General features: G+C 41.5%; 1 protein-coding gene and 2 non-coding genes across 3 annotated transcripts in view; 2 read left to right on the top strand and 1 right to left on the bottom strand.

Annotated features, from left to right (window-relative positions):
- Positions 1-24,958, top strand: part of LOC124560336 (leucine-rich repeat and immunoglobulin-like domain containing-NOGO receptor-interacting protein 4) — a 71,659-nt gene that overhangs the window by 34,333 nt on the left and 12,368 nt on the right. The window contains exon 6 of the mRNA XM_047130923.1: positions 720-1,004. Within this exon, the coding sequence (XP_046986879.1) occupies positions 720-1,004 (285 nt within the window). The remainder of the gene's footprint in view (positions 1-719; positions 1,005-24,958) is intronic.
- Positions 13,610-13,684, bottom strand: Trnat-ugu. The gene has a single exon. It is a non-coding gene; the product is annotated as a tRNA-Thr (tRNA).
- Trnat-ugu lies at positions 14,047-14,120 on the top strand. Its single transcript has one exon. It is a non-coding gene; the product is annotated as a tRNA-Thr (tRNA).

Raw genomic sequence — 24,958 nt, 5'->3', positions numbered from 1 at the left:
CTGGCACTCCGAACGACAGACACTGACTGCCCCACATTGACCCGGCTGACCAACTGACCGATTCGCCGAGACTCACAGCCTGCCCCCATCTGCCGAGCTCATAGCGCCCCTTAAATGCACATAAACAGGCAACTTTTTCCCTTTTCCACCAGAGGGAGACACCAAAGCTGCGATTGCCACAGCGGCGCCACCGCCATGTAGACGTGGCGACTGCTTATGCTACGCGCTGCGGCGCGCTCTTCAAAACAGCAAATTTTAGTACGGCTAATCTGGAACGTCGGCTTCGTGCCGGACCACCTTCCCTTACCTCCCCCCCCCCCCCCAAGTGCCCCTGCCACCGCTCCCCCCCCCCCCCCCCCCCCCCCCCCCTCCCCCGGAACCCCCAGCGCCCGAAATAAATACTCAGTCTGTCTTTTCTGGTTTCATTCTTGAGAAACAATGATTTGTCATTCCGCCACAGACATTCTAACACCTCACTGATAGCGTCCCCGGCATCGTTCAAGCTGTCATACGGGCTACGGGTGGACACAGCCCATATTAATGTCCACTAATGTGTATCGAGATACCTGTGATCAGATAGTGTACATAGTGAACTGAAGGTGTCATTCCTGCTACAAAAATAAAATTCTTTTTTTTTTATTTGGTTGTATAGGCCATTTATTAACTGGCCCTGGTCGAGCTTCGTAGCTGCCACTGAAGATCTGCGTTTGTCCCGGCAGGTGCGATGCGACGCGTCGTGGCTGGCGGTCATCATCGTGACAGTAGTGGTGATGGCGCTGTTCGCGGTGACGTGCGGCCTGCTGCTGGTGATGGGCAACTGGAAGTGGTGCCGCAAGAAGGAGGAGCAGCTGGCCGCCACGACCGACACGCACCACCACTCGCACCTGCAGAACGGCGCCGTGCTGATGCTGGTGTCCGGCAAGGACCGTCCGCCGGACGCGCCGTCCGCGGTCGACACCTTCCGGATAAAGGCGAAGAAGGAGGAGGCTGCGGCAGCGGCTGCGGCCGCCATGTCGGGCGGCTTCCAGCACCGGCCGCTGCCGCCGTGCTGGGACGAGGAGCGCTCGGCGGCCGCCGCGGCCGCGGCCGCGCTCTACCGAGGGCACCAGTACCGCTCCCCCGCCACGCCGCCGCCGCCGCAGTACCCCGGCGCCATCAACGGCTCCCTCAAGAAGCCCGCGCATATCGTCTACGTCTGAGGACGCTAGGCACCGACACGTGCGCGCCAATTACCGCTGAGGGCCCACTGGAAAACAGGGTAATGCCACAAAGCGTTCTGCAAGTCCAGCAGTTGTCGTACAAGTGTTTCTCTGGGAAGTCCACCTGTGTAGCGAAGAGATTGGCGTGTCTGACTACTATTATGAGGATCTACGTTCCTTCCCCGATACTAGCAGGAATTTTTTTTTCTCGGTGGGAAGGCTGCGACGGGATGATCTCGGCCTCGTCAGACCATTTGAAGACCCACTGAACGTCAACCCTTTCGCGTCCAAATGGTAAATGGTGACACATGGCAAAGTATGACACGGCGACCGTTTGGCACAGCCAACTAGAATCAAAACAAAAAAGTAACGAAACTATCACCTCAACCGACGAAGGGAACTAAAGATATTGTTGAAATATCTTTTGAAAGATGGAATAACAACTCTGCTGCGCATTCGAAGTGTTGTAAACTACAAATTTCGCCGAGAAAACCTGAAGGATTACACAGATTTTTTGTTGCCCGGGGAGAAATGTGAGTTTGCTCTTGTACCGAAATAGTCTTCCCTATGTAGTACATACAGAGGACGACATATAAATTTTTGAGCGTGCAGCCCTAGCGCCCGTCTTCTCCACTATTATTTCACAAGTATGTCTTTCAAACATAAGCTTTTCCATTCATCACACATGGCAGCTATTACTTCCAGTAACTTAAAATCTGCCTCTGCCCACTTTCTTTTATTAAAGGTGACTGATTTTGGATGATAAGTCTTCCACTTCAAGCGTCCGTTGAACATTGTTACGTTATTAAACAGTCGAGCCATATTTACATTAAATTATTTAAAATTTGAAAAAAACATTATACACACAGGAGACAAAATGGATCAATACGCTCAAACAGTAAGGGTTCTGGTAGATGTTAGAAACAGATTATCCACTTCCAAAAGCAATTCAATACATGATGTAATAACTAGTTACAATAAAATAATTTTAGCTGCCAAAAGAAGCTTAAAAAAAGTAGCTGCAACCTTTAGTTACCTCTTATTGACCAACTAGGATCACGTACGTTCTATGTTGATTCCTATTTTTGCAGTACCGCATTTTCTCCCTATATTGTCTTTTCCTTTCTTCCGCCCACGTTATTCCACATTTATTTTTTGTACCTTGAGAGACTTTATTCTTAAAAAGAACTTTTTGTCCCACAAGTTTCGACATGGTCGAGAATGGAACACTAATTCGAAAACTGACAGTAAATTTATTTCACGCCTATGACCTTCATGGCCTGTTTTATTGTTTTAAGGTATAGACATTCGTTAGTTTTATTTCTATTTTTGCAGCATATCTCAATGTGTCACTGCTGGCCGAAACCGGTTGTCCGACAACCTACAGTATTTGTGCTCATACACGTGAAATACAAATATTTGTTCCAAACTTTTTCTCACTTTAGGTTCATTGATGTTGTTTCTTTCTAGTTCTATTCTTATTTCTGTAATCCATGCTAACGTTTGGCTCCTTTTGCAGAAATTAAGAAATATTTGTTTCGTTAGCCTGTTCTCATTCATTCGACAGAGGTGTCCGAAGATATTAGATAATATTAAACTATACCAAGTGGAGCTGAAATACTCACTTGCAGACAAGCATAATTGCTTGAAACTACAGTTTGCATATAAAGCATCATTTATGTAAGAGAACTGTTCAAACAAGCCAGTCTTCTACAAAACAAGAAAACACTTGAATACGTTTGATCTTTTTGAAACCCTTATTCCCAAGGTAGCAACGCAGAGAACTGGGACAGCTAGTTTCAAACGCTCTTCTTCACCCAGGATACAAACATCAAGACAGTTGATGTAGATACCGCATATTTGTATCCTGATATGGAGATGACCGATTAAGTGGTTGAAAAAAGTAATCAGTTTTCTACATTGCAATGTTATCAAATAATGGTTTTATTGAAATAATCTGTAGCATTCAAGTTTACAGAGCAGTTTCCAGGTTCATCTTCTGGTCATACTCTAAGTGGACCAACATTTCAGACCTGTGGATCTATCGTCACAGAGATTTAAACTCGGTTAGCATCTCCAAAACAGATGAAAAATCTGCTCATCAGAAGCCATATCAACCCCCTCTTCAGCCTCCTCAACGCCCCTTTATGGTCCTTATTTCTGCTCCTTGTTAATAATCTCCTCCTTCGATATGTGCTGCCATTGCTTTTACGAACTAAACTAAAATAAAAAAAAAACACGAGAGGCAGATTTGATGCGTCATTGATCGCCTTTGACAATATGATTACAGTATTCACCACCACAATTATTTTTTTTAAATATGTTTACTAATCCTTAGGCTGCTTTACTATTCAGCTGTTCACGATACGTTATTAACTCTGAAGTTCTGTGAATCATTTTCTCGCATGACAAGCTGTCCTCGGTGCTTCTCTGATGTTATGAAAGCATATACTTTGAATTACTCTCAGAATAGGCAGCAAGGAAAACGTTAATACAGCAACACTATATAAGTGGCAGGGCCAAAGGGAAAATAAATCTTATCACTGTAAAATTCACATCAGAGAAAGGTGTCTTCGTGGAACCTTTAGCACAACGGGCACAGTTAGAAGTACTACATTCTGTCACATTTTTGAGAAGTAACGAGCGTTGCCAGACTTTTGTAATCCTATATTCAGTGTAAGAAGGGTAACGAGATTTAGTGATAAGAATGTATTTTCATCAACTAGTACTCTACTTCGTGTACCATTAAAAACGTAATATACGAATGGATCTCCCAATGGTGATGAAATATTCAAATTTCGGTTCATTGCACTCGTGCATTGGACGTGCTTCGTAGACACCTATGTATAGGGTAAAGACTGTAATGTAACAGAAAGGATGACAGACGATCATATTTCGAAGATGAATCCAAAAAACTAAAAATCTATTGCTAAGTGGCATGGTCTCGTTCCTCCAATGGGCCCTCAAATTACTCTTCGTTGTTTTCAGAAACAGCGTGATATTTCTAACTATTTGATATATTAAAGTACCATTTCCATAAAAAATGTATTCTAAATAGCTACTTCCTGTTTAGCAAGTAAGTGCAACCCGACGCACAGTGTTCTGTGTCGTAGGCCTACATAAGCGAGCAGAGACGGTAGTTGAGCCCACGGCCGTGGAGATGTGCGACCGCCTGCCGCTGTTACTTTGCAATAATTAGATTCCCTATGTTTGTTAAGAAGTGATTGAAGTGCTGTTCTTTTCTGAGTCGTCGAGAATCTTGCTGGACTGTGGTACATTAAAATATTTTTGTAACTGGTCGTGCTTTTTATAGGAATTTGTTTCCAGACTGTAAAGAAAGTTGTTAACATTTGTAAGAAGTGAAACGTGATTTGTTGCAAAATGTCATTTTCCATACTGAGCAGCGTGTGTTTTCAGCTTTTAGGAATGCAGTGGTGAAGCTAGGCGCTTAAAATTCCTCATAGTTTGTGACTGACAAATCCCAGATTGCAAATGAGTAAGCAAGAGTGTGTGAAGTTTTCTCAAACAGTTGTTTCCGGTAAGTAATCTCGGAGAAGTTGAGCACACGTAAAGAAAATGTCACGTTTCTTTTCACAACTCTGGGGACATTGTGGATTCTCAGAAGAAGAGTATCGTCGTGCGTCTGACATACTATTTGCGAAAGAAAACAACCCCTGCATGTGGTTGTTGTTCAAGAGAACAAAGCTATACCTGTGACATACATAGGACACAATAACAGAGAGGATATTGCAAATTCGTCCCGGAAAGACAATTATTTATGCACTCGCGTCTTAAACGTATTCAAACGTGCCATTCCGCAATGCCACCATCTTTCGTTTAAGTAGCTAACATTTTCATTAGCTGCGGCTACATTTCAAGCTGTTATGCGTATTACGCTTTCCGACAGTGCTACTGTGACACTTTATTTCCTCCTCATCCATTAAGTAATTGCCAAACAAAATCAGCACTACCACTCGTGAACATTATTTGGTGGTTGTCATAATGGAATGAAACAAGTGTTTCGGTCCTCTAGCTACTATTATCACCTTGAACATGTTTCTCTTCAAGTGAATAGTGATTGCAAGATATTACATTCCCTGCTACGCTAAACACTTTGTATCTTAAATGTAAAATTTTCTTTTGTGCTACGCCGCGTCGTATTTCTTCTACACTATTAACGTTTCGATCCTATGCTGAGATCTTCTTGTGGAACTTGTGGCTTTCACGGTAAGCTAAACAGTACAAGATCCCGAAGATGATTCCAGCAGAGGGATCGAAACGTCGATCGATCAGAAATATGACGCGGACTAACAACCTAGAAAATTTTACCTTCACTGACAATGAACACTAGAGCCTGCAGATTAACACTTTCTTTTTTGTCAATTCCTGCTTCTGGTAGCATTAAACTACGTATCGCAGCCATCCCCGAAATAAAGTGCTGTCTCTAGAGGTTTCTAAATATGCAGAAAACCTTAGATAGTTACGCTTTACTCAAAAATCTGCTACACTGATATTCCGGTATGCATGGGCTCCTTCAGAGGAGCTTTTCTGTAATTTTGTGCACAGTATTTTTGTAAACACCAGATATTTTTAACTATAATAACAATCTTGTCTACTCCTATTACCTTAGTGTAACATTTATTTAATACCTACCTCAGACAACTTTTTCATTTGCATGATCCCTGCTCTATTGTTCATGTTACCCAAAGACTCAAGTCGAAGAATGGATACATATATAAATACACTGACAAACGAGCCATCCTTTGGTTGCCACATTAAAGGTAGTTATCAGAAGAGTTATTTTAGAAAAAGTGAGTCGTTTTTCCTCCACCGTTCCTACTAGAGCTAAAAGCAGTGTCCTGTTGGTAACCTGTACCACCAAAATATAGAGAACTAAGAGACAGCTCAGGATGTTTTTTTTCCTTCATAAAGTCAGTGCAAAAAGAGCCGTTACACCAAAAAAAGTTCAAAAAATGTCACTGTATACCTTCCATACGATTGCCACCTGTATATCTCTCCTTACTCAGGCCTTTCAGTCACATACCTACCTCATATCCTCTTTATGGTGAGACTAACGTTCTGTTCCGTTTTACAGTTCTCCAACTGATAAAGTTTTTTAATGTTATACGACGTTTCCCTAGGTCAGGTCTCGAATGTACATGATATTGGTGATACAGCGGTATACATTAAGTATGATTTCCCCTAGTTGCGCTCCACAGAATGCATTGAATACTGGCTTTTTAATTGTCTGTTGTTCTCGAATGTACATGATTTTGGTGATACAGCGGTATACATTATGTATGATTTCCCCTAGTTGAGCTCCACAGAATGCATTGAATACTGGCTTCTTAATTGTCTGTTGTTCTTGAATACTTTACGCGATTACCTTAGATGTACGAGACATTAGGAAAAGGTAATTTCTATTAGATGTACAACGTTAAAACTGATTAAGGCATTGTCTGCCGTTCCCAGGAAGGCTACACTGAGAACGAAAGATGGGGTATAAGCGGTTTACAGAATTTCTGCAACTATTAGATTCATGGCAAACAGGCCAAAGATGAGCGTCATTACTGGATACATCCAGCTTCCGAGAAACGATTATCATATATGTATTTACAGTTCGCCAAGTATACACTTTTTACAGTATCCACAGATTCATATACCTGTAAATGTGTGTATTAACAATTTAGTAGCTGTTTGACTTAAATAGTACGCAGATAATAATTAATATCTACAATCGCTGTTGCTTTTGCACTTAAAACAACAAACGCTTCTATTACAGCCACATAAGGAACGACTCTATAGCGCAAACACTAAAATTGCTTCAGTATTTTTACCCCATTCTCATCTGTATTTCTTATACAAAGAAAAATGATTCTCTCATAATACTTGAAGACTGAGTACTCAAAGTGTTGATCCTGTCGCTATCCAGTGATTCGTCATTTGGTTACTAATACTGGTGAGGTTCATTAAACGATGCATATGTATTATTTCTGTTTTCTGGAAATGGACTTTGTTATATGCGAAATGTGAACGAAGACAGGAATAGAAGTTGTGACTGTGACAGTTTGAGGTTCATGGCTAACAATTTATAAAGGTGATATAATTGTACTGGAATATTTTTACCACGAAATATTTTTGTGTTACTTACCTAGCAATAATATGTGTACTTTACAATAAGCAACAATGTAGCTATAAAGTAGAAGGGGATTCGTACTTAAGGATATGCCATAAATTATTATGCTTCTCAAAATCAGTGCATGGAAATATATAGGAGCTAATGCAGTCCTGTAACTGAAAAAAAAAATCTAGTGACACTATCGTACTGTATTTGACCCAGTAAACTCAACAGCGTACGAGGCGCTTCACCTCTGATTTTCCTACGTTTAATGTAGACATTTTTCAGTTATCTCTTTCCGTAAGGCCCAGATGCCAATAATGGGAATGTTGTGATACCACATTATTCAGTGGGTAAATATTCCCCCCCCCCCCCCCCCCCCTTCAGTGCAAAGCTCCTACCGTAAATGACTGAAATACAAATGCAATAATTGGCACGGTATTTTCTGAAGCATTAGCATTAACCAAGGCAGCTTAGTTATGTGATTATCACCATTCCTTTCTTTTCATAATTACGTTTTCTAACAATAGGAAATAATAGAATAGAATTTTTAGTTATCTGCTTTATTAGTAGTATTTAAGTTTCTGATCTCTTATTTGAATTTAGTTTCACACGAACACTGACTCGATTCATACCTGGAAATGTAGGATGAAGTTTCGTCTCATGTGTCATTCTCTGACTTTTGACTGTATATATAACGTAAACTCAATACTCTTGTATGCATTGAAGAGAAATGTCTTTCGTCTACTCGTTTTGTACATTTTATACCGATATTTGGGCTCTTAGGCAAGGCGTTTGTTCGACAACAAAACATGAGAGACAGAGGAGACGTAAGTCAGTTCGAGAACAATAACACTTTTTTTAGATAAGCAAATCCCCTTTTCTTTGGCATACAAACAGATATGAAATGTTGTAACTTTGAGAATGATATTAATAAAAGACATGTGCAATTATAAAATATACATATATAAATATATATTATTTTAGTTGTGCGTTGTTAAGTTGTATTGTAATTAAGAACTTCTTTGAAATAATAAAATCTGTATATCAAAATTTGTTTCATTTGGTTATTATAAGTTTCCCTTCACTGACATTGTTATCTTACTGTGAATTAATTCATTAAATTTTCTTACATCATGTTCCGCTTCCCACAAGGGCCTAAAGCACACTGTCAACGATTTCGAGATTGTGGTATGTATTCATTCTCCTGACGTCTGTAGACGTCATGGTCAACCAGCTTTATATGCATCTGTAGCCTCTCACTGTATCTATGAGCATTCACGAAACGCTATCTCACTGATTTCTTGTACGTTCATTTCCATAAAGCACCGAAGCACAAAGCATAATTTTGTTGCTAAGCGCTGCTCAGTTGCTGTCTAAGGTTGACAACATAATTTAGTGTATACATCATGTACGTAGTACTAGTAGCACTTCATAATCGGAGGTGTATCAGCAGTTTTCTCTGAACCTCAAGCTACGGAATGTGCTCAACGGAAATTATATCAAGGACAATCAAGTGCTGCAACACGTCATAATTTTGGTGTGGCGAGTTTAGTACGTGTTGCTCATTAGTAATTTTCGAAAAAAGTTCTCTCGGAGAATGTTCTGGTTCTAATAACACACTAATTACAAAATTTACACCAATCGAAATGTACTATTGTCAATAGCCTACATAAGAAAAGTTCGTGAATTAACTTTAATATTTAATGTAATCTTAAATATTAATTAATATTTCGCAACAAGATGGATACTTTATTTTTTCATAGGAAGTACAGGGCGCTGAGTCTTGGTTAAAAACAGTGTAGACCTATGAGACTGGTGGTTTGTCTATAATTTTGATTTTCACAAACATCTGTTTCTCAAAATTTTGTTTCTGTGCTCTGGACACTTGTGGTTGTCAGTGCCTCAATTATCTAATATTGATTATTACAAAAATTATTTCTTAAAAGGAAAGACCTTAGTACATTAACAACCTCAATCGCAAGCAGTCCAGCAACAGTATATACGCCGGAATAAAAGTACACACCCGATGTTATAAAAAACCTGGTATCATTATTGTTAAGACTCATGATATGGCCAGTTATGGAGTACGCCTACTGCACCACCAGTTGTGTTCGAAAAGTTAGTGCTGCGCCATATCTATGGGTCGAAGAAGAAATTACTCCACAGGCTTCAAATTAAATTTTAGCGTACTTATTGGTTTTCCTAATGGCATAGATTGCTATATCTATTACAAGATTCCTAGTTACCTGAAATTCATAACAGCGTTCGTGTGTTTGATGCCTATTACGTTCGTCTAACGAGAAATGTTGAAGAATCGCATAAGTAAAATATGGTTACTCTGCTATCGATTTGAAGGTCCACTGCTTCATCCTCTGCCAAAGTCGTCCCTTGACGGCAACATTGAAAACCATTTTGTTAGTCCCTGTCTATTAATATCGACATCGCTTTGACAGCGCACTCCTTCATATTCGTCCTAATCGATGAGTTACGTAATCTAGTGAAGATACTGGAACAAATCACCAAAAAGAGTATCCAAGTACAGAGAGAACTTACGTAAACAAAGAATGGTTATGTGAGCGAACAATTTACCGACAAAAAATGAAGTATTTTAACAAAAAAAATCCGCGAATACAGAATATCAGACCAGGGCAAGAAAAAATATTTAAATCCATGTATACAATGATGAACCAAGATGAAAGTGTAAACTTCGCAATAGAGTTTAAATTCGTTCAGTGTTGTCCGCACAAAACAGTTAAACAACACGATATTAGCGGAAATATTAATCAAAAGATCGAGCGAGGTGGCGCAGTGGTTAGCACACTGGACTCGCATTCGGGAGGACGACGGTTCAATCCCGTCTCCAGCCATCCTGATTTAGGTTTTCCGTGATTTCCCTAAATCGTTTCAGGCAAATGCCGGGATGGTTCCTTTGAAAGGGCACGGCCGGTTTCCTTCCCCATCCTTCCCTAACCCCGAGCTTGCGCTCCGTCTCTAATGACCTCGTTGTCGACGGGACGTTAAAAAACACTAACCTAACTAACCATTAATCAAAAAATAAAATACTAGCTACTATTTATACTACGAATTCCAATCATTTCAACTAACTGACCATCCGTAGATTATAGCTATGAACAAAGAACTCGAGCAAACAGTCCAATTATAGAGAGGATTTAAGAGACTCGAATCAGTTCTAGCACAGAAAACCATACGAAGGGTGTTCGCGCGTAGGACGACCATAAGATTTCTTCGTCTTTTCACTCTAGAGCAAATACCAAACCTAGTTTGTAAGAATATACTCTGAATAAGTTAAATGTTACGCAAATTAGATGATTAATTATACATTTGTCTACGATTTTGAAAACAAATGAAAAAGAAAACCAACCGATGTGAGTCCTTTTCAGATAACATTTATATGTTCTTATACGTATCTACCCCCACACCCTTCCTCCTCCTCCTCCTCCTCCTCTAACTATGGTTCCTGAAGAGCGGCAGCAACATTTGCAGTAGATACAGAGGCAACAGTCTGGATGGTTGAATGATTTGTCATTGTAACATAGGCCACCACATCTTCACTGTGTTGGTACTGCGAGCAGCTGATAGCGAGGGAAAACATTGCCGTTATATTTACCAAGAACATGAAGCTCTACTGTATGTTGATAATGGCATTGTAAAGGTAAAATGTTCCGGAGGTAAAATAGCCCCCAATTAGGATCTCCCGGTGGAGGTAAAATAGTCCACGATTCGGATCTCCAGGAGGATATTTCATCAGGAAAAACAAAACGCGTTTCACTGGTCGGAGAATGGAATGTCAGATCGCTTAACCGGTTAGATACTTCAAGAAGAGACATGAATTGACTGAAGTGAGATATGTTGGGAATAAGTGAAGTGCGATGGTAGGAAGAAAGAGGCTCCTGGTCATGTCATCACAGAATTACATAAAATTAAAAGGGGGTAATACGGGAGTAGGTCTAATAATGAATAGGAAAACTGCTATGAACAGCAAAGTGAACACGTTAGAATAGTCAAAACACCCATTACAATAGTACAATATTATATGCCGACTAGATCTGCAGAGAATTAAGAGATTTAAAGAAGGCATGATGGAAAAGAAGTAATTACACAGGCAGTTAAGTGAGACGTCAATGTAATTGTAATAGAAGACTGGAATTGGGATATGCAAAAATGAACAGAAGGAAAAATGGTAGGAAAACATGGACTGGGGGAAAAGAATGAAAGGGGAAATGCACTGGTAGAATTTTGCACATAATTCAATGTAATCATTGCTGCTACTTGGTTTAAAAATCATTATAGAAAATTTTATACGTACAAGAGGAGGCCTGGACACAACGGTAGGTTTCTGACAGAGTATATAACAGTAAGATGGATATGTAGAAACCAGAGTTTGAAATCCAAAATGTTTCTAGTGACAGATATGAACACTCAGTAGTTGTGCGTTGTTAAGTTGTATTGTAATTAAGAACTCCTTTGAAATAATAAAATCTGTATACCAAATTTTGTTTCATTTGGTTATTATAAGTTTCCCTTCACTGACATTGTTATCTTACTGTGAATTAATTCATTAAATTTTCTTATATCGTGTTCCGCTTCCCACAAGGGCCTAAAGCACACTGTCAACGATTTCGAGATTGTGGTATGTGTTCATTCTCCTGACGTCTGTAGACGTCATGGTCAACCAGCTTTATATGCATCTGTAGCCCCTCACTGTATCTATGAACATTCACGAAACGCTATCTCAGTATAATTAATTGTGTATGAAGTGCAGAGGAAAAATGAAGATAGTACATAAAGGTAAGACATTAAGGAGATGGAACCGGGATAAAGTGAAAGGACCAGAAGTTGTTGAGAGTGTCAAAGAAGCACTAAGCAATGATTGACTGAAACAGGGGGGAAAGATACAACAAAAGACGAATGGATATCTTTGGGAGATGAGTAAAGCAGCAGAGTATGAAATAAGCCAAAAAAGGCAAGGCCCAATACGTAGAAACCCTTTGATTACAAGCGAGATGTTGAATCTAATTCATCAAATGAGAAAATATAAAACTGCTGCAAACTAAACAGGCAAAATGGAATACATTCTTATATGAGATTGTAAGGAAGCGTAAAATGGCAAAACAGGAATGACTAGACGAGAAATGCAATGTTGTAGATACATGCCTGGCTAGGAGTAAAAGAGAAACCCAAAAGAAGGATATTAGGAGGAAGGCTGAAAGGTGGAAGAAATACCTAGAGGTTCTCTGTAAGGGAAACGAAGTCAAAATTAATACACAAACATCAGAGGAAGTAGATGATGATATGGAAAATGTCATTTTACGAGAAGAATTTGACACAGCACTGAAAAGCCTCCGTGACAATAAGGCCGTTAGAGTGCATGACAGTCCCTCAGAATTGTTGAGATTCTTGGGAGAGACAGCAATGAAAAAGATATTCGTACTCCACCTGGTATGAAAGACGTAAGAGACAGGCAAAATACTGTCATACGTCTAGAAGAATGTAATACAGTGGCGGGGAAAGAAACCGCAACAACAAAACACAATGTAGAGTAATGTAATTTCGGGAATACATTCGTCTAGGTAACATATTTAAGTGATCGACATTGTAAAATCACTAGATAATGTACGCGCGTGATATCCTATTCTACATGTGAAATGCTGGTACAGTAATAGATGATGTAACCGCCAGAATGTTCAATGCCAGCATGCAAACATGTATGCATTGAGTTGTATACGTGCTGGATGTCAGTTTGTGCGACGGAGTTCCATGCCTATTGCATTTGATGGAATAAATGGTTTCTAGCATGAAAACCATATATTTTCAGACATAAGTTCATTAGACCATTTTTGTATCGTATATTCTTATCAATCAATCCCTAGAGTTTGTACACGGTGGAAGAAGTCACTCTGTATAATTAGGCATTGCTGCTAGTACCGCTGCATTAGAAACGACGTTCAAAGTGTATGTGCAAATCCCGAGGTGCTCGTCATCCGTAAGGCAGCATTGTAAAGCCCATTTATTGACACTGACTGGTTTAATTATTTAAATCAATTCTTACGCTTTGATGGCAACGACGGCGCATTGTATCAAAAGCTCCACAACAAACTGAATTTGTTGGGGCTCATCCTTATCCATATATGAAGATCGTAACTTTTCTCGAAAGAACAGATACCATTGATGACCGTGCAGCTTCTCTAGAATAAATGATAATTAACTGAAACCCTCACCTGCCGACAGGTGTTGTTGATATACCCCGATGGGGACAGCTGAAAATGTGTGCTCTGACCGGGACTCGAACCCGGGATCTTCTGCTTACATGGCAGACGCTCTATCCATCTGAGCCATCGAGGACACAGATGAATAGCGCGACTGTAGGGACTTATCCCTTCCACGCTTCCCGTGAAACCCACATTCCCAGCTGTCCACAATCTACCTACGTAATGTTCCTAAAAGATATTTGCCCATCCACTCATTACTAGCGGACACTAAGGTGACGATTCCCGTAAGGCTCCGGGCAACCTGTGCGCATTCGCACAGACGAAGGTCAATGGCCGGGTAGCCATTTAACTACACAAGTATATGAAGATAGTAGGTGTTCTCGAAAGAACAGATCTATTAGGAACATTATGTATGTAGATTGTGGACAGTTGGGAATGTGGGTCTTACGGGAAGCGTGCGAGGTATAAGTCCCTGCAGTCGCGCTATTCATCTGTGTCCTCGGTGGCTCAGATGGATAGAGCGTCTGCCATGTAAGCAGGAGATCCCGGGTTCGAGTCCCGGTCGGGGCACACATTTCAGCTGTCCCCATCGAGGTATATCAACAATTCCTGTCAGCAACTGAGGGTTTCAATTAATTATCATTCATTCTTTCCATTTCAGCTCAACAGCAGCAAAAATCCCAGACAAGGAAAAAACCTTGTAATGAAATAAAGTCTCCCCCTTTACTACAGTTATCATAAAAGTCTGCCCTGTGCCAAAAATTAAAACATTCTGTCCCACAATTACAGCAATCGGCTACAAAACGGGAAAACCTGATCCATTGCTATTGGAGTTACCATATAACCGCCTACCTCCAATCCCATGTTAAGAAAAATAATTAAATCAGAAAAGGAAGAATACTTTCGGATTTTACGTGAACACACATGTGTTCAAATAACTGCTGACTGAAAACTCGTACACTCTTACCCATCGACTCGGAAATACTTGTACATGTGAAGCACAAAATGAAAACAAGAGCTAGAGCAGTGCAGGTGCGTGGCCAAGCCGGGTGGACACTGCTCGTCTACATCACTCACTATGCACGCGCAAGCGGAAACACGCAGCTGCCAGTTCAATCACTCGGTATCACGCGGCACTCACTCACCGACTGACAGGTAACAACCACGTGGCCTCGCCATGCGGTTGAGGAAACAGACAGCAACAGGAATTCATCTGGCTCACCCACCCCGCACGCTGCTCCGGCCGCTGCGTGTTACCTCAAAGGCGCTCACAGCTTCGACACAACGTAGCAGCACTACTGGATCCGGCAAGACTCCAGACGCATTTAAAATTAGAATTTCTTTTTAGGAGACGATTTTCCGTGTTTTTCTGTGGAGAATGTGTGTGCTGTATGCTCGAGATTCACCAAGTGTTACCACAGTATAACGAAAATTAAAGTGATAACCTAATATTGAATGTTATTGATGGTCATTGTTTCAGTTGTGGAACTGCATATTTCTGTGAAATAATAGCTGATGTAACAATACTCACTTTCAGACAGCTGCTAAAATCGCACTGACGTTTAGACATATTTTATCAGAAAAATTAAAGAGAGATACATTGAGAGTGAGACTACAGATTATAATCGTAAATTTTGTTTACAATTAACTAAAAAGCTTCAAACCACACCATAGGCTTTCATGAATAAATCGAGCAAGTGAAATAGTAGGACTCATTACATTTGATATACGAGGGTTGCCCATAAATTAATGCAGTGCATTTATTTTCTCAGCCGAAAACAATGCAACGAATGCCAAACGTTATGAATGTATTATTTGAAGTCTCCTGAGTGCGCGTGCCAAGTTGCCGTCACATCCGACAGATAGCGTAGCTGCAGCACGGTTTCAAAACGGCGTCCGTAGGTGATGTACGTTACAAGCAACGTAGCGTCATTAAATTTCTATTGCAGAGAAAAAACTGTAGGGAATATTCACAAACGCTTGTGCAAAGTCTCTGGAGCATCTGCTGTCATCATAAGCACAGTTAGTCGCTGAGCGCAGAGGGTGATGTCATCAGAAGTCTGTACGGAGGAGCTCCATACGGATGTCTCACCTGACACACCTGACCTTGGCCCCCTTGCACTTCCACTTGTTTGGGCCTTGTGGATGCTATGGTTCAAATGGCTCTGAGCACTATGGGACTTAACATCTATGGTCATCAGTCCCCTAGAACTTAGAACTACTTAAACCTAACTAACCTAAGGACATCACACAACACCCAGCCATCACGAGGCAGAGAAAAGCCCTGACCCCGCCGGTAATCGAACCCGGGAACCCGGGCGTGGGAAGCGAGAACGCTACCGCACGACCACGAGATGTGGATGCTATAGTGGACATTATGAGGACGATGAGCAGGTGCTTCACACGGTGAAGCATTGGCTCTACCCCCACAGGGGCAAGGATTGGTGCTGACATGGCATACACGCTCTTCTTTCGTGCTGGAGGAAGGCCATAGAACGGGGTGGTGACTGCGTGAAAAAGTAGGGTCTGCAGATAAAACACCACTATTTCGCGTGTTCAATAAAGAAATGGTGAAGAAAAAAATGCAGTGCATTACTTTCTGAGCAACCCCCGTGTGAATAGAAAAAGAAAGGAAGCGAAAAGTCTTGTGGTGAAAAGAGATTTCTATCTGGATAGTAATTCGAATAAGCTGGTCGTTAGAACAAAGTTATTTACTCATGAATTAACTGTAAATTAAGTAGCAAATAACATATGATGCCACTGTATTTTGTTTGTTTACTTCTTGTTGGCTCCGAACACTGGGACTTAACATCTGAGGTCATCAGTCCCCTAGAACCTAAGGACATCACACACATCCCTGCCCGAGGCAGGATTCGAAGCGTCTAGAACCGCTCGGCCACACCAGCCGGCTTACTTCTTGTTAAAAGTTAGTATTTTTAGTATTTGTTCCCTTGGATAAGCATAGTTCCTGGTTTGAAAATAACTTGTTAATGGTTTGTCCAGAAAGGTGCCTTTGTGGCTCAGTGGCTTAAGTTCCAGGCCACAAAACTTAGACTTATGGTTCGATGCCCTGATGGCCTAATGTCTTTCTCTATAATTACCCCTCCTTTCGCCTATAACAATGACAATAATGCCAAGTCATGTTGCATCATATTTCAGAGTAGGTGTCGAAATGTAGATCCCCCCCTCTAACTGACTCTATACGTTCAGAGGTGGGAGAAGTCAAGGGCACACCACCATGCTTAGTAAACCACTGCCATGCTGAAACCACAGTTTCTCAATGTGCGGAAGTTGAGCACAGCTTTACATGATTTACGTTAAACATAACAGTGCTTGTAGGCAGATGGCCTCACCAGATGGGGCTATAACACACTAGTGGTATGGAGATGGGGTTAATGGTGCACTTTTTATGTCAAATTAATAAGGAATTTAAATAAACTGATCAACTGCCCTCCATCCCACCCCTACCCGCTCCACAACCCCAGATGACATGGATTTTCCCCAGCCGGCTTGAAGATCTCCACCCTATCCCTCTCTCCACCTCTCCTCCTCCCCCTACCGTATTGGCGAGAATTTCGATTTGGCGAGAATTTCAATTTTATGTAGGAATTTCTTGGTCCCAGGACTGTACTCTGCCTCGTGATGGCTGGGTGTTGTGTGCTGTCCTTAGGTTAGTTAGGTTTAATTAGTTCTAAGTTCTAGGCGACTGATGACCTCAGCAGTTGAGTCGCATAGTGCTCAGAGCCATTTTTTTGACTGTACTGGTGTCACTCCTCCCCCCTCCCTGGGAATTAGCTGGAAATTAAAAATTGCAGTGCCCTTTCTGGGACTCGACCCCCGGTCCTTCTGGATGGAAAGCACAAGTGCACACCCCCCACATGGAAACTGACCAGATGCAGGAGAGGAAGGTGTACGTTATGTATTTTGGTTGGGAAACGGATGTAAAGATAAGTCTTAATGATGTAATTAATTATTAATCTTGGACCTAATTACACAACTATATGCAAAGTTCTACACAAGGCGCGCCTGAAATCGCAATACAGATCAAAAATTGACGATGCCATAAAACTGGTTCTATCCTGCTGGGAAAAAATTTTAGAATTCCACTCGAAACTTTTGGCAGATGCCATCAAGCTCTACCCTTCACCTGCAAGCTGGTGGGAAAAAGGCTGGAGTGGAAGGTATTCAACTGAAGAGATGCTGATGTTCGACAGAGAGTAGCTTAATAAGTACATTACCTGCAAGCATACAGCTGAAGACTATTTATTACTGTTTGACGTCGGAGTTTGCTACAGACGCCTCCCACTGCATTGCTCAAGAATCACCCCGCAGCCAAGGAATTGGAGCCAATACGCACTACTACAGCTAATGAAAAATGCTTCATTGTTCTAAATACCCATCCGACATTTTTGGATCCATACCTCGCATCTTCCGACCTGTGTGTAAAGTTTCTGTCATCCAGCAGACAATCATTCACAACAGCAGTCTATTATTCCATTTTAGTTTCGTAAGCAATTTGGCCATCATAGGACAGCATGTTTCACGCAGTCTACTAACATGTCGGCAAAAACACTATCACTTCCACGTTCCACTACAAGCTATAATTCATGTGGTGTCTACTTTATAATTAGAGGATATGAAGTATGAAATGATGTATGACGAGCAGAAAAATCTATTTTTAAACACGCAATTATGAAGATAATAATAAATACAGTCTTGATTTCACGAGATTAGGTACAGTCGATTTCTGATAATTTTATGAGCAAAATCGGTGTAGTTTGAAAGCATTCCCCATGTTCAAATTACAAATTGTTATGCATGAGAGCATTACATTCACCAGAGATTGAAAATACCGCCGCAGTTGTAACGTTCTTTTTTTAGAACACGACCGGTTTTGCGCTCTTATACGCCCATCTTCAGGTATCGGAACTTGGTGCTGTGACTCCGAGCGTCGGGTTGGACGAGTACAAGATGAGGTGTGCTACCAGCGAGTGCAGAGCACAGATTACATTTATCAGACTGTGAACTACCGATTTAGATCAGTATCTATACAGTAATGTAGTATGTTCGAGAGCAGTCCGCATCGTTATTTTGCAACATGCAGAGTAGGTGAAAAAACTATGAACTATCTGCATCCAAACTTTAAACAGTCATACCGCTCCTTTAAATAGAACCTCCTACAAAATTTTACCATGTGTCTCTCTTCCAGCATACCGAAAAACAAATACCGTCTTCGTGTTGACATCGAGCACATTACATACACATGCATCGCTCCAATGGAGCAAGTGGCCATTGGTCGAAGTCGTTTGCACAGACTTGTACCCCTTCTCTGTGTACGCTCAATATCCCCTATTAGCTCTACATACTTGAGCAGTGTGGTGTCACCGCCAGACACCACACTTGCTAGGTGGTAGCCTTTAAATCGGCCTCGGTCCGGTAGTATACGTCGGACCCGCGTGTCGCCACTATCAGTGATTGCAGACCGAGCGCCGCCACACGGCAGGTCTAGAGAGACGTCCTAGTACTCGCCCCAGTTGTACAGCAGACTTTGCCAGAGATGGATCAATGACAAATACGCTCTCATTTGCCGAGACGATAGTTAGCATAGCCTTCAGCTACGTCATTTGCTACGACCTAGCAAGGCGCCAGTACCAGTTTATATTGAGATTGTTATGAATGTATCAACAAGAGCGATGTTCTCCAATTATGGATTAAAGTTAAGTATTCAAGCAACTACGTACTTTATTTGCTACTATAAATTCCTTTAACTATTCCAGACCTCACGCCAGTCTGCGTGAGCTTAACGCGTGCATTTCGGCCTCCTCTAGCAACACGGTGTTGGCTCTTCTGCCAACACATTAAGCAGTATTTTAAGATGGACGGCAGCAGTGTTTCGTAAGCCATCTTCTTTGTAGACTGATTGCCCTTCCTTAGTATACTACTAACTAACCGATGTCGGCCTCCTGATTTACCTACAACCTACATCTACATCTACATTGATACTCCGCAAGCCACCCAACGGTGTGTGGCGGAGGGCACTTTACGTGCCACTGTCATTACCTCCCTTTCCTGTTCCAGTCGCGTATGGTTCGCGGGAAGAACGACTGTCTGAAAGCCTCCGTGATTGTTTTATTTCGTATCCCTACAAAGTGCTATACCCATATATTTGTATGAGTTGACCGCTTCCAGCTGTGACTCAGTGATATTGTAACCATAAGATACTTCACTTTCCGTTTATAGAAGTGTGAGATGATACGTTTCTGATCATTTAAGCATGTTGCCAATCTTTGCATCCCTCTGAAAGATTACCAATGTCTGTTGCTTCTTTCAGATAGTACTTCATCAGAGGTGACTGTGCCGTCTGCAAAAAGACTGGGTTGACACTAATACTGACTGCATGTTCATTAAAATTAACTATGAACAGCAAGCGTTCCAACACATTTCCCTGGGGCACCTGCGCAGTTACTACTATATCTGTTGATGACTCTCTATCCGAGATAACACGCTGCGCCCACCCTGTGTATCAACTTCAGTCAACTCACAAATTTCTACATCTACATGGCTACTCTGCAAATCACATTAAAGTGCCTGGCAGAAGGTTCATCGATCCACCTTCGCAGTTCTCTATTATTCCAATCTCGTAGAGCGGGCGTAAGGACGAACACCTATATCTTTCTGGTCAAACTCTGATTTCCCTTATTTTATCACGGTGATCGTTTCTCCCTATGTAGGTCGGCGTCAACAAAATATTTTCGCATTCGGAGGAGAAAGTTGGTGATTGGAATATCGTGAGAAGATTGCTCCGCAACGAAAAACGCCTTTGTTTTAATGATGTCCATCCCAAATACTTTATCATTTCAATGACACTCTCTCCCCTATTTCGCGATAATACAAAACTTGCTGCTCGTCTTCGAACTTTTTCAACGTATTTCGTCAGTCCTATCTGCTAAGGATCCCACACCAAGCAGCAGTATTCTAAAAAGAGGAGGGACAAGCGTGGTGCAGGCAGTCTTCTTAGTAGATCTGTTACATTTCATAAGTGCTCTGCCAATAAAACAGTCTTTGGTTAGCCTTCCCCACAAAATTTTCCATGTGTCTCCTGAAGACTTGCTTTTATTAAGTGATTTAAGTTGCTTCACTACTCCGAGGATATTTACTTCTACGTTACTCATGTGTTGTTCGTAATTGTAATTCCTAGGTATTTAGCTGAATTTACGGCCTTTAGATTTGACTGACTCATCGCGTAATCGAAGTATAACGGATTTCTTTTAACATTCATGTGGATGACCACACACATTTCGTTATTTTGGGTCAATTGCCAATTTTCGCACCATAGAGATATCTTTTATCAATCGTTTTGCAATTTGTTTTCATCTTCTGACGACTTTACTAGTCTATAAACGACAGCGTCATCTGCAAACAACCTAAACGGCTGCTCGGATTGTCTCCCAAATAGTTTATATAGATAAGAAACAGAAAACGGCCTATAACAGAAACTTGGGGAACGCGAGAAACCACTTCTGTCTTACTCGAAGACTTTCCATCTATTACTACGAACTGTGATCTCTCTGACAGGAAATCACTAATCCAGTCACATAACTGAGACGATATTCCATAAGCACGCTGTTTCACTACAAGTCGCTTGCGTGATACAGTGTGAAAATCCTTCCGGAAATCCTTAAATACGGAATCAGTTTGAAATCCCTTGTCAATAGCATTCAGCACTTCAGGCGAGTAAAGAGCTAGTTGTGTTTCACAGGAACGATGTTTTCTAAACCCATGTTGACTGTGTGTCAATACACCGTTTTCTTCGAGGTAATTCATAATGTTCGAACACAATATATGTTCCAGAATCCTTTTACATATCGACGTTAATGATATGGGGCTGTAATTTAAAGGATTACTCCTACTACCTTTCTTGAATATTGGTGTGATCTGTGTAACTTTCCTGTCTTTAGGTACGGATATTCCGTAGAGCGAACGATTGTATATGATTGTTAAGTGAGGAGCTATTGCATGAGCATACTCTGAAAGGAATCTAATTGTTATACAGTCTTGACCTGAAGACTTGCTTTTATTAAGTGATTTAAGTTGCTTCACTACTCCGAGGATATTTACTTCTACGTTACTCATGTTGGCAGCTGTTCTTGATTCGAATTCTGGAATATTTACTTCGTCTTCTTTTGTGAAGGCATTTCGGAAGGCTGTATTTAGCAACTCTTCTTTGGCAGCACTGTCTTCGATAGTATCTCCAATGCTATCGTGCAGAAGGCATTGATTGTTTCTCGCCGCTAACATACTTCACAAACGACCAGAATCTCTTTGGATTTTCTGCCAGGTTTCGAGACAAAGTTTCGTTGTGCAAACTGTTATAAGCGTCTCGCATTGAATTCCGCGCTAAATTTCGAGCTTCAGTAAAGGATTGCCAATCTTGGAGATTTTGCGTCTGTTTAAATTTGGCTTGTTTCTTTCGTCGTTTCTGCAACAGTGCTCTGACCCATTTTTTGTACCAAGGAGGATTAGCTCCGTCGTTTGTTAATTTATTTGGTACAAATCTCTCAATTACTGGCGATTCTGTTTCTCTGAATTCATGGCACATCTCATCTACACTTATATTAATTTGGAAAGAGTGGAGATTGTCTCTCAGGAAGGAGTCAAGTGAATTTGTAAGTGCTTTTTGAATAGGTATATATTTCTTTTACTTTTGGAGGATTTTGGGATTACAATATTCAATCTCGCTACGACCATCCTGTCTTCACTAATCCCTGTATCCGTTTTGACGCTCTTTATTAACGCAGGATTATTTGTTGCTAAGAGGTCAAGTGTATTTTCAAAAAAAAAATGGTTCAAATGGCTCTGAGCACTGTGGGACTTAACTTCTGAGGTCATCAGTCCCCTAGATCTTAGAACTACTTAAACCTAACTAGCCTAAGGACATCACACACATCCACGCCCGAGTCAGGGTTCGAACCTGCGACCGTAGCGGTCGCGCGGTTCCAGACTGTAGCGCCTAGAACCGCTCGGCCACTTCGGCCGGCCAAGTGTGCTTTCACAACCGCTTACTATTCGCGTGGGCTCATGAACCAACTGTTCGAAGAAATTTTCAGAGAAAGCATCTAGGACAATTTAGGATGGTGCTTTATGCGTACCTCCGGAATTAAACATTTATTTTCGCCAACATACCAAGAGTAAATTAAAGTCACCACCAACTATAAACGTGTGAGTCGGTACGTGTTTGAAATCAAACTCAAGTTTTCTTTGAACATTTCAGCAATTGTATCATCTGAATTGGGAGGTCGATAAAAGGATCCAATTATTATTTTATTCCGGTTTTCAGCAGTGACCTCGGCCCATACTAACTCACAGGAACTGCCTGCTTCAATTTCGTGATAAGATAAATTACTTGTAACAGCAACAAACATGCCACCGCCAACTGTGTTTAGCCTATCCTTTCGGAACACCGTTAGGTTCATCGCAAATATTTCGGCTAATTTCGGCTTTAGCCATCTTTCAGTGTCTATAAGGATTTTAGCATTAGTTCTTTCTATTAGTGCTTGGAGCTCTGGTACTTTCCCAACACAGCTACGACAATTTACGACTGTTATACCCATGGTTCCTGTATCTATATTCTTCCTGTTTTCAGCCTGCATCCTTTGTGACTGAAGCCCTTTCCTTTTTGTATTAACCTAAAAAGCTGCCCAGTCCACGCTACACCCCCTGCTACCCATGTAGCATATAGTGGGCTCTGACCTATTCAGTGGAACCCTAAACCCATCCACCCTATGATGCAAGCCGAGGAATCTGCAGCCTACGTGGTCGCAGAACCGTCTGGGCCTCAGACCCTCCACTCGGCTCTGTACCAGAGGTCCGCAATCGGTCAGCAAATGTTCAACTCTGCTTCCATCTCGCAAACAAGACTGGTAGTCTTTAGTAGTTCTGTTAGCCCCTCGATGTGAGCCATCGCCTGCAGCTGGCTGCACCCTATCCTCTTCATGGAATTCAGAAGAACCTGTTCCACATTTGGAATGACTCTACTCAGTATGCACATGCACATTGGCTTTCTTCCCATTCTTGGCAGCCATGTCTCTAAGGGGCCTCATAATGCGCCTAACATTGGAGCTCCCTACTATCAAGAATCCCACACTCTTTGATTGCCCGTATTTTGTAAACTGAGAGGTTTCCTCTGTAAAAGGACAGGCGTCGGCATCTGGCTCAGTGACAGTGTCAGCCACAGACAGCACCCCGAACCTGTTTGTTAGACTAACCAGGGAGGCCTTACATGTGGCCCCCTGGGAAATCTAACCGCATGCTACGTCCTGGGGAGACCTTCCACTCGACAACAGGTGAGGGTTCAACCTCAGTGCGAGCAGTAACTGGCCGATTGGAGGACTTGACGGCTGGAGGTCCGTTGGATCCCCACAGCTGGCCCATCTACTGCAACCTCAAGTTGTGTAACTGAAGCCATCACAGCCTGGAGCTGTGAGCAAAGTGTCACCAACACTGCTCGCATCCGCACAAAACAATAACAATTCCATCTATACTAAAGACCATGGAAAACTAAACTACACAGATAATCAGACTATCAGCACGTGCCGTGGAAGTCTACTGCAGATGCTGACGAAAACGGAGGATCTATGTCTAATAAATTAGTTAAATACACTGAGATTCAGAAATCTAACTACCGAAGCACTCAGGTGAAACTATATAATTTGCCCCTGATTAGGAATTTGTAATATGTCACAAAATTGGTTTACTTTCCGACGCAAACGAAAACGCGAGAACTGTGGCTATTAGATATTAAATTAACACGCAGAAACTCAAGAAAGTAAACTATTAAGGCACACAGATGATATTATACAATTCGCTCCTGGTTAGGAACTCGTAAAAGTTACAAAATCGGTTTACTTGCCTGTTGCTTCATGTGTCTCGTCCGGCTGTTGCTGCCTAACTGCTTAATACTCCTATAATCGTACTTTTGATGATGGGCACGTGTTTAGTAATGACTCAAATAGTGTTCATAAACCATGATTGTTTTGATGCACAGGTATCATGGTGTTATTTGAGGTAAGTGCGAGATGAGTATCATATGGTTTTAGAATCCATGTTGGTTCGTGTGGAGGAGATCATTCTGTTCAAGATAACTCATTAAATTCAAGCTAATAATATAAGATTCTATCACAAAGGGATGTCAAGAATCTTCGGCACTAGTTTTGTGGGTCGCTTCTGCTGCCCTTCTTGTAGATGGGTGTGGCTTCTGTTTTTCCGAAGTTCAGAAGTAGGCACCACGGTTTGGGCCCAATGCTACAGATTGTGAGCCTTGTTGAAACTCTATGAGTAAGGCTGACCGCCAGTCATTGGAATGGTCCCAATTTGATCTCGGAAACTATACAGCAGAAAACGTGCGCCAC

Source organism: Schistocerca americana, chromosome 1, assembly GCF_021461395.2.
Source record: "Schistocerca americana isolate TAMUIC-IGC-003095 chromosome 1, iqSchAmer2.1, whole genome shotgun sequence".
Taxonomy (NCBI): domain Eukaryota; kingdom Metazoa; phylum Arthropoda; class Insecta; order Orthoptera; family Acrididae; genus Schistocerca; species Schistocerca americana.
Note: the sequence above shows the minus strand (reverse complement) of the source record. Positions and strands in the feature narration are given on the sequence as shown.